The 10,466-nt window shown below is 32.7% G+C and overlaps 1 protein-coding gene across 1 annotated transcript; it reads right to left on the reverse strand.

Moving 5' to 3' along the window:
• Positions 1-452: 452 nt before the first annotated feature.
• Positions 453-8,531, reverse strand: LOC105322819 (uncharacterized). Its single transcript, XM_020065074.3, has 8 exons — positions 8,317-8,531; positions 8,014-8,069; positions 7,706-7,831; positions 6,765-6,863; positions 5,866-5,958; positions 2,009-2,280; positions 1,800-1,931; positions 453-924 (listed from the first exon to the last, which is right to left on the reverse strand). The coding sequence occupies exons 1-8, from the start codon at positions 8,343-8,345 to the stop codon at positions 823-825; spliced, it is 909 nt and encodes a 302-aa protein (XP_019920633.3). The 5' UTR covers positions 8,346-8,531; the 3' UTR covers positions 453-822.
• Positions 8,532-10,466: the final 1,935 nt, after the last annotated feature.

The following is a 10,466-nucleotide window of genomic DNA, read 5'->3' on the forward strand; positions in this document are numbered from 1 at the left end:
AAGGTCTAATGGAAAACAAACGGATTTCAATCAACAAAAACGTGGAGATGAGATATGACCCACCATACATAAAGGATATCATTTTGTATCCCAAAATTTGAACGTTTTGGAAAAAATAATACGTCCGTACATTCGTCGTTTGAGCACAAGACATAACCAGACATACATTTAAACTAACCTTATAAAATCTATTAACAAGGGTTTTGAGTTGTGGATTCGATGAAACCAAAATATAAGGCGTTTTTTCTTTTCTTTATTGAATATATTAAAGACTGAATAAAGTTAGAAACTGTGCTATTGCAATCTTGTATATTAATAAATAATAATATTTGTATAATATTAATAATAATATATAATTTAATAATATTATTAAAGTAGATGTAATTGTAAAAGATAAATTCAAAATTGTATTTTACGACTAAACAGATCGTGCATGTGCGCCATCTTATTCCCCAATCTTCTATTTATCCTCTGTGTACAAAGAGGTGTTTTGTAGCAAAAAAGAGTGTGAAAAGATATGCTGATAATTATGGGCAACCTATTTATTTCTAATTACTTAAACATTTCTAAGAAAACTTTTTGGTTTTTATTCAAAATAAACTTTGCTTGTACACACTAAACTTTAATTTAATTGACAAAAGCACCAATATATTTTTCTGTGCCTCGTCTGACCGCTAAAGAGGTTAGAAATAAAATCTACCCAAACTCAAAATATCGAAACGAAAATGAAGAATATCAAGAGAAACTCTTGTAAGAGTTATAAAAGTTTAGTAGAAGAGCTGTACACAAATGAATGTAAGCATAGGTGAAGCTTCCATGACGTTACTTTCGCTGTAAAATTGTGTAAAAATCCGATATCCTTGGAGTCGTAGTATCGTTCAATTTCATGACCATAGGGGCATCATGGCAGGTCTGTACTGCTATCTGTAAGAAATGATTATGAAAATAGTGTACTGGCTTTACTGATCGATGTTTCTTTGGGCATTTCTAAGAAAATGTTAATATCTCAATTTCAGTATGCGTAAAAAAATAACTTCTTATTCTTCTAACAGACGGGATACATACAATGAAACAAATACCTTGAGTTTGTTTTTCAAATCACAGCATAGATTTTCTTTCAAATTTTACTTCCCCTGTTTTACACGCACAAGTGATTTTTTTACAGAATGTCCAGGTTATATAAGTAAAAAGCTTGGAATATACACTACATATTTTAGTATCACTTCATGTTTTAAAGTATAAATATAATAAATTGAGGTTTTGTCTTATGATTTATTTTCGAAGGGTTTTGTCATTGAAGTTATAACTTTGGTTTGAAATTCAAACAGATTAAAAGCTAGATCTCATGGAAGAGAGTTTGATATAATTTCGTGTCCTAAATACGTGCATGCTGTTTTCCAATTTATGAACTGCAATTTATTGCATTTCAAAGGCAATGATTTGTTGCCTGAACACTGCAATACTGTATACAGGGTTGTTTTCACCCCATATTATCTTCGCCCTTCTTGACTTGCAAACAGTTTCGCCCCGTCTTGAATTCGCCCAGACAAGGCTGTTATTTAAGAAAAATAAGTCAAGACATTGGAATTTGATTTGTCATAAATTCGCCCGTTTACAAAGTGTACAAAATGGGTGAAAATAAAACGGGGCGAATATTTCCCTGTATATATAGTATTTCTTAGATAATTTTAATTATGCAGTGCGTTGAAAGACATATGATTATATATTTAGGCACATTATCCGTAATGTCAGACGAGTGCTTTGTCTTGAGTATTCACTAAATATCAAAATAGACGTACTGTTAGACCAGATATTACATTATCATCAGTTTTCGTGCAATCAATTAAAAAAGCCGCCATGTCGTTTCCTTGATCAGAAAATGTCGAGATGGGTATGTATTGAGATACATTGTCCAAACATTCCGTCCTGACCTACAACAAACATTCAAAACATGTCAGAAATGAAGTGTATAAACATATTATTTTCCCCAAAAACGAGATGTACCAACCTGTTCGCCTTTTGACCAAGAACTTCTTGCCGTCGAGTTACACTTGTTGATGACGAAGGCCTCGGACGTCTGGTGTTTGGTTGTACCGGGACACAGCTCCGCCCTACTGTCCTCTACGTGTAGATTCTCTGCGATGGACTCGATGACGCTGATCTTCCGGTGGTGGCATTCTAGTTTTACCAGTGGTTGTTGGGTAGTTGTAGTAGTAGTGGTAGTAGTAGTAATAGGAGTAGTGGAAGTAGTAGTAGTAGTAGTAGTAGTAGTAGTAGTGGCTGAAGAGTGTTAAAGATAGAAAAGACAATGAATGAACAAGGTCGAAGTTGGAGTTATGGTAAAAATGTTTGACCTGTAACGTCAATGTATTATTTAAATAAAACTTTTCGATTATATATCCTAGTTTTAAATTATTGCTTCTTTGTTATTGAATTTTGGTAATTGATTTCCGAAGATTATACTCAAATCCAAATTTTATGTAAGTAAAGTATGTCATATTTGATTTACTAACATGTGTATACATGTGCCAAATTTAATACATATCATACTAGAGTTAGCCATACTTAGAGTTTGCCACGATGGAGGAATCATTGCTTTAAAGGTTCTCTGTGTCGGTATGAGTGAATTATAATTTATCCTTTCACATCTTGAAGATGAAGAGATGCTAAGAAAATTACCTGGTAAGTTATTTCTATTGTCTATCGGATTGACTGCAGTAGCTCAATTTTACCTTTCACACGCATCTCATACATTTGTTACTTGAAGGAACCGAGAAAGATTTTGATATATATAAGTACTTTCGATAACTGAGTATCCATTACATCCTAAGCTACCACTTTTAAGGCCTCAATTTGGTGACTATGAAATGTATATTTGTATGTGTACCGATTATTGTGGGTCAAAGATGCAACTACGTCTAATGCAACTTTGTGAGCTAGATTACCCTGACGTATTTCAATTTTTTAAGTGTCATTTTCGGGTACATACATATTTCCGAACTTACTTCATATTTGTTAGTAATCATTTATTATTGGTATAGTGGCAGCGACAGGAAAATAACATCCATAGTAACGATAACGCACAACACACGATGCAATCGTGCTAGTTCGACATAAACTTCTTTTTAGTGAATTCACGTAGATCATTTAAAACATGCACGGAAACAAAATTTGCTGTTCACCTTTATTTAGAACCAACTTTTGTTTCTTCCTAGGTGACAGATAACAATGTTTAAGAAGAATCCCTATAAATCCTAGATAAGATCTTATGAATCCTATTGAAAACTACTTTGTATCTCACCAAAAGTCTTACCCGATTTAGCATGCTATCCGAGAGCATAGTTGCTAAAACTCCTACACAAACATTTGCCAAATCTAGTAAATGTACGGTATACTCAAGAAAGAAAAAAACCCTCTAGATCTTGGACGACAAAGAAGAGGCAGCAATAAACAATCACCACAAATAAAAAGCCTACTACAAAGAACATATTCTTCACGTAACATTTGACAAGGCGCGGACAATCCAACAAACAAAGCCTAAAATATTCAGTAAGCTTAGACTCCAATTAGATTTATCTTTCAAGAAGATGTGGCCATTTATGAATTATCACTGATGGTTAGTGTAGAAAAGGGGCACAACCTTACTTTGTGTGTGACGATAGCTTATGTCAAGTTAGGAAATTTAGGCGACCTTGCTCCCATGTGAGTTTGAAGATAATTATATGCATAACTGCAGTCACGAATCATTTAGCAAATCATACGTACAGGTAAAACAGAAAACTAGATCGAAATGCATATTCCTCGAGTCAAAGAACCAGTCTGGTATCCTTCCAATCTTAAGCAAGCCGCTTTATACTTAACCTGGAACATCTAGTTGGTTCTCCAAATATTTCATTAGACTTCACCAGCAAAAATACTACTTAGTCAGATGAACAAATTGAAGAATCATTTAAACCATTATTTAGTCGTTATTAACTCGAATCAAACTCGAACAAAGTTAAGGGGGATGTGAAGCCATCTTGTACATTTGAGAATAAGAATGTAAAAATTTCTTGAACTGGCTTGTTTCTGTCCGAAACTGGCCTAAACATTTATTGAACTGGCTTGTTTCTGTCCGAAACTGGCCTAAAATGTTGCCAAAAGATATAAAAGCAATAAATTTGAAGTCCTACATGTCATTTTGTTTGAAAAGACTTAGTATGCATACAAGAACAGGACAATGCCTTTTTAATCACTCAGAACAGATGTCGAACTGTGCAGCTACAGACTTATTTCGAATTTTTAAAAATCCGAAAAAATATAAAGGTGGTTCATTGGTGTCCTCTCTACAACCATTTGTGGAGAAAGAGTTTAAAGAACGGCAAACACTAACGCCCGTTTCCCGCCTATAATTTACATCCAAATATTTCGGAATTGCTGTCAGATATTCAAAAACTAAGTTTTCTACTAAAACGCTTAATCAAATCCTTATCAATTTATATCAAAATAAAATTTGTAATCAAATCATTTATTTTTAAAGAAAAGTTTTGCTAACGCGGGGTCTTAAAAAAATTTCATTGAAATCGGTCTCTATGAGTGAGGAAAATATTATTTAGCGGCCAATATGTATATAAAAACTTAATAATAACATATTTACGATATATATTAAAGTAAAATTTCATTTAATTCATATTTGTTAATTATTTTTCGAAAATTTACAAAGCAAAATTCTTTTTTGGGATATATTTTGGTCTGTAGACATATGTTCCCCCCCGTGAAACAACAAACCCTTTGGTAAAAATATGCTAAATAACAATAAAAACTTTTGTTTCCCATGGGGCGGGGGGGGGGGGGGGGTGTTTTAAAAACATTTCCGTTTTCCGTTATTTTCTATTATGAAATGAGTTATTTTAACCTAAAATAAAAATTAAAGTTATCTCTCTTTGTTTGACCAAATCATTTTTATTTAATGAAAATATACATAAATGTTTACATTATTATAAAAAAAAACTTTAATTAGACAACTTTCAAAAAAATGACTTTTAGTTAGGCGGCTAAACAATGCTATCGTTCGCAGTCCTTTTGCTTATTTGAGTTGTAACTTTGCCTTTAAGTAAGGTACCCTATTCTTAAAATGGGCCTCTAAAACCACAAGATATATTTGTCTTCATGTGTCTATGAAGGTACATTGCAGATATATTTTCACTGAAATATATTATGTATCTATACTTATATATTTAGGTATTTTGCAAATAAACATAAACTACAAAATGCCTGCACCAGAGTACTTGCTTACACCTTTCGTATTTCAATACGTGTGAGATGATGTCCGTAAGGTATAATTGCATATTACATGTAACTGATAAGTTATTATTGTGATATTAATCAAAAACTTACTGTTTTGTTCACTTTGTATTTGTAATTAAATTGTCTATTCAGTGTTTATTTGCGAGATGGTGCTTCTGACTCTCGCATGCGTCGTATAAAACAAGCAAGAAGATGCAATACAGTATTAAGGGGAAAATATAATGTCATTCAAAATAACACCAAAAAGGTAACATATTCCCCGCCCTACTTAAACTACTGAATTATATCTACTTATGTCCATCCTTGAATAAACAAATTGTACTTCTGTTTGGTTAGAAGCAAAACTTTATTTCATTTTTGTGTAAAAAAATTACTTTAAGTGATGTTAATACATTCAAGATTTTTGTACCGAGTTTTGCCGGAAATGCTCGAAAATATATCCGTATAATTTGTACGCGATACCATTAAAGAATTCAATTTGTTTGGGGTAATCCTTTATAAATTTTAATGCAAAGAAATACATAGAAATCATTTTGTAATTTAGTGGGAGAAAAAAATAATAAAAAGTGGTGGTAATACCTTGACATATGCAATCGTGTCTGGTCTGATTGTCTGTAATGCATTTACCAATTTGGCCAGCATGACAATGGCAATGATTGTCTACGACACAATCTGAAAAAAAAACCAACACACCTGTCACTTCTAGTAACAAAGACGCTGCAACATTCTATTATATCCTCGAACTTTATCTTGATAATACAAATTAAGGAATAATGAATCATTAAATATTTAAATATAAATAAGCAAACCCCGCTGGCGCCTGATTTTGGCTTCATTTGAAGTTATGGATTATATAAGTATAAAATGGACACTGGAAAATGTAAATATTCATATACCTAGTAAAAACTTATAAATAACAAGATGTCCATTTTAGAAATTTATCTATCCAGAAGACATTGTATCCGATTGCAATAAATACTATAATATAAAAAAGAAGGTACATTTATCAAAACGTTTTTATTTTCTATTGTGTAGTTAAACAAAAGACACAGCATATGATTTCCGGACTTTTAAACTGTATTGCAAGTAGAACGTCAAACTCTAAATATCGTTTAATTGGTTAATCGTAAATGGAAATATGTACATGTATGAATAAAAAATTCATTCAATTTCAATGATGTAACACATTAAAAAATCCCACCTTATAATCTTTTATTTGGCGATCATGTACAATATTTGGACAGCATAAAGAGTCCATGTAAAGGGCATATACTGGATCTAGAGATATATTCGCCCCCTTTTTTCGCCCCTCTCGCCCTCGTTGTCAACGGCCGAAATTAAGACCGGGCGATTTCCTATGTCTCAAAGTATTTTTTTTATTCACAACGTTGTATGCGCGAATGCAAGACAGGGCGAAACCTTTTGCAAGTGAAAAGGGCGAAAATAACCCTGTACGCAGTTGTGAAATTTAACCATACCTACACAGTGACAATGCCTGTCATGTTCGCTACAATAACGGTGAGGACCCTGCGCATGATGATGGCCACACAATGGACAGTCACCAGCTTGTTTACATGCTGTAATAGAGAACAATATATAAATAGTGCCTGTTACTATTTATTTAGTGTCGATTGGCAATGGTTTTCTCGGGGTGTCAATTTCAACAGTAATCCACCCAAACAGGCATTATTTAATATATTATACTGAATGTCTTATTTTTTAAAGAAAATTTTACTGCTTTTATATAGAAATTAAGTGAATTCTACGGCGAACCGTACGCGCATAATTTACGCGCATGGCACCTAATCCTACCTCTACCTTGTGTAGAGGTCCGTGTTTGCTCTGCTCCTCCTTCTGACTTTTGATTTTGGAACACTGCTCGTTATCAACAGATTTCATGTTTGTCTAGAATACTCAACTAAGCTATTTATAACGGAAGCCAAAATTTTATCGCTAATTGTAAAGTTGATTTCAAATCTTTTATGTTAAGAAGCTCGTGTAATGTGTTTTTTTCATTGGTTTTATATACTAATAAAGGCTTTTTTACGTAGAATTTTCTATCTGCATGTTTGTTATACACATGATTTAAAAGTTTTATGTGTTATCATAATATATATTTTTCTATTCAGCAAACTGGGTGGTAACAACCCCCCCCCCCCCTAAAAACCCCCCAAAAATCCCGAGCTCTGGATTATCGTTAATAACCTGAGTAAGGACGTAAAAAAGACAAACTGACCGTTTAAAATGTCTATATCAATAGAAGGCATTGTCAGGTCTTATTTTCTATTTTAACTAATAGTCGTGTGTGGAGAGAGAGAGAGAGAGAGAGAGAGAGAGAGAGAGAGAGAGAGAGAGAGAGAGAGAGAGAGAGAAAGAGAGAGAGAGAGAGAAAGAGAGAGAGAGAGAGAGAGAGAGTTACCTGCGCAATAACATTGACCTTTGTAGTAGTGGTGTGTGTTGGGAGGATAGAGTACACAGTAGCCGCCAAATTGGCACTGCATATAGTTACAGTCCCTGTCTAGCACACAACTTTGTGAACATTTTACTACAACAAAACAAACAAAATAAATACATATGTCGCTTAATTTAATTTACTTATAAAATTCCATGGATTTATTGACCAGTTCATTTTTCAACTTGTAGATGACAGAAATTGTTGAATATATTTTTTTTTTCAGGGAAAATGTTATAAATTAAACTTTAAATCAAACTCCGATAGTAGAATACCTGAGAGAGCACAAAACAGCAAAATACGTTGAATCATTCTATTTATTTTGTCCCTCCTTTAAGAAAAAAATATATGATTTCGTTATAAAGGAAAGAAAGAGGCAAAGAAGCATTGACTCTCGTTAAAGATAAATCATGACTGACCTCTATGTCTAAGCCAGAAGTACTGATAACAAAAGTGACTGATTATCCATGTCAGGGTTAAAATAAAATCAAAGTACTGTTAATACTAAGAGAAAGAAACATTGAATTTGTAAGGCTCGGTCACATTCTCTTTGTTACGAATGTAAGGGGATGACAAACCTTTCAGCAAAACCTAAAATGCACACCATTAGTGTAAGGTGTCCGCTAACGTACGTGGATAAGAGTGGTTAAGAGTTGGCACAACTCTCCTACGCAGTTACTCTGGCAAAACGGAAGTAAAAAATGTTTGGAACTAATCACAGATCATGGTAATATATCAACGCTGGCAAAATAAAGTACTTGATTCGATGCATTGTACTTTTCAACGAAATTCCTTAAAAAAATATTCAAATTCTTTCGTACGAACAATTTAGAGTTTTGTAGTTGTTTACATTCCTACGACACTGCTTACAAAGGAAAAAATAGTAGGTTGCTGTCATTGACTTCATGGAACTAAATGAATATTATCCAATTTAAATTCAAATCGGTTCTGACGTAGACTCTATAATTAAATCCTTTTTAAACAAAACCACTGTTGTTTCTTTGTGAAAAAAATTCTCGGATATAAACGAAATTAGGTCTAATCTTTAAACGTGCAAATGATTAACTATCCATCATAGGGAAATATTTAAAAAATCTTGTCGGAAAAGCTCGAAAAGAAAAGAAATGCTTTTCATAATATGCGAAAGAAAAACTAAACTACGTAACTACTGGTATTGTATATCGTCATACAAACAAAAAACGCATATGATTATCTTTGGTTTTAGAGAACAATAATTTTTAGAAATGGCTTCCTAATATTAATGTTTCATGTTACATTTATTTGTGCATTGAAAAAAGTATGTAATGTTCTAAACCCTTATTTGGTAAATGTCAGAATATGTCATGAAATTAAATAGATGTACATTTCTGGGATTATATTTTTTTTTCCGTATGCACTTTATGTGTATATTTATATATGTAGGACTTTTGTATTGTTCAGTTTTCATTTCTTACACCTTTTTGTATGCACCGTTCTCTTTTTTCACATCACATCAAATACAGTGTATATTAAACATTCTGGCAGAAATTTTATATCCGTATGTCAAGTGATATATCTATGTTTTGTTGATTTGCACGTTTGTGTACATTTGTTGGTGCATTTTACGTCTTTGATGTTTGAAAGCCGTGATATCTGTCAAACCGGTGTCATATAATTATAATATTTAGATATTATGAAGTACTGAACCTGGGACCAATGCACAATATTCTCAATCCGAGTTCAATATTGCCAAATATTAAATCTCCTATGAACTATTAAACTCGTGGTTTAAACTTTTAAGACACCCCTATAATTTTCTCTTTTTATTACAGGTGCAGGGAGAGGTTTGATATATATTTTTGTGTCGGTGAAATATTGAATATCACTTGCATTTTTATTCCAATCGGATAAGGTTGTTTTTAAATATTAATTCTTAACTCATTAAAAAATCGTTAAAAGAGAGAATGATGCATTGTTAATTTTATGTCTTTGCTGTATATTTAAAAATTAATCCAGACATAAAATTTAATATCTATAAAAAATCATAAACTTCATTTGTTTAGTTTGTAGAGTAACCTGAAATTATCATTGGAAGTTGTTCCATATTACTTTGCGTTTAATCTTAAGCCATAAGTCACATTATCTGTAGTTTTGAATAATCATTGCTTGAACTAGAATTATACATGCGTTTACTTACAGTAACTACTGTATTGATGCGCTCATTGATATTCTTTGCGGTCATTCCGCCATTGAAATCACCGCTAACAAAAGCCAAACGTTTTAGTTTTTGCACATGGAGGTGCGAAAGTCAAAAGCATGTAGGGATGGCTACTTTCGTTGCATCGGATCCGAAGTTTTGTTTTGCTCTTGCAAAATTGTTATAAAACGTTTACTTACTGATCTCTATCATGAAATAATTCAATAGACTACTATTTATATGTTTTGTGCTGCTTGAAATACCACTGAACATAAACAAATTTGCCTTTGGGGTTTACTGCTTGTGAAACAGAAGCGAGTGAGGTAGACGACATGAACATTTCTGACGAAGAAAGACATTTATTTAGTAAACTTCCCTGTGCATCATACATTTCAACCATCAACAGCTTTCAGAGTCTACTAAAGATCTTTACTATCTACATTACACACATCTTATTCAAGTGTATCTCGTATTTGATACAAGCTATAGAACAATATCCAAAACATCTTTAACAACTATTGTGGACCATGGCGAATCAATATCAACACGATT

Source organism: Magallana gigas, chromosome 2 (genome assembly GCF_963853765.1).
Source record: "Magallana gigas chromosome 2, xbMagGiga1.1, whole genome shotgun sequence".
Taxonomy (NCBI): domain Eukaryota; kingdom Metazoa; phylum Mollusca; class Bivalvia; order Ostreida; family Ostreidae; genus Magallana; species Magallana gigas.

What these genes read in the sequence shown, in the direction of transcription:
- LOC105322819 (XM_020065074.3), bottom strand. Translation starts at nt 8,345, where the DNA reads ATGGTGTGCATTTTAGGTTTTGCTGAAAG. An exon ending in GCTGTTTTGTGCTCTCTCAG is followed by an intron (nt 7,832 to 8,013) that starts GTATTCTACTAT and finishes GTTTTGTTGTAG; the next exon opens with TAAAATGTTCACAAAGTTGT. An exon ending in ACACGATTGCATATGTCAAG is followed by an intron (nt 2,281 to 5,865) that starts GTATTACCACCA and finishes AACACTCTTCAG; the next exon opens with CCACTACTACTACTACTACT.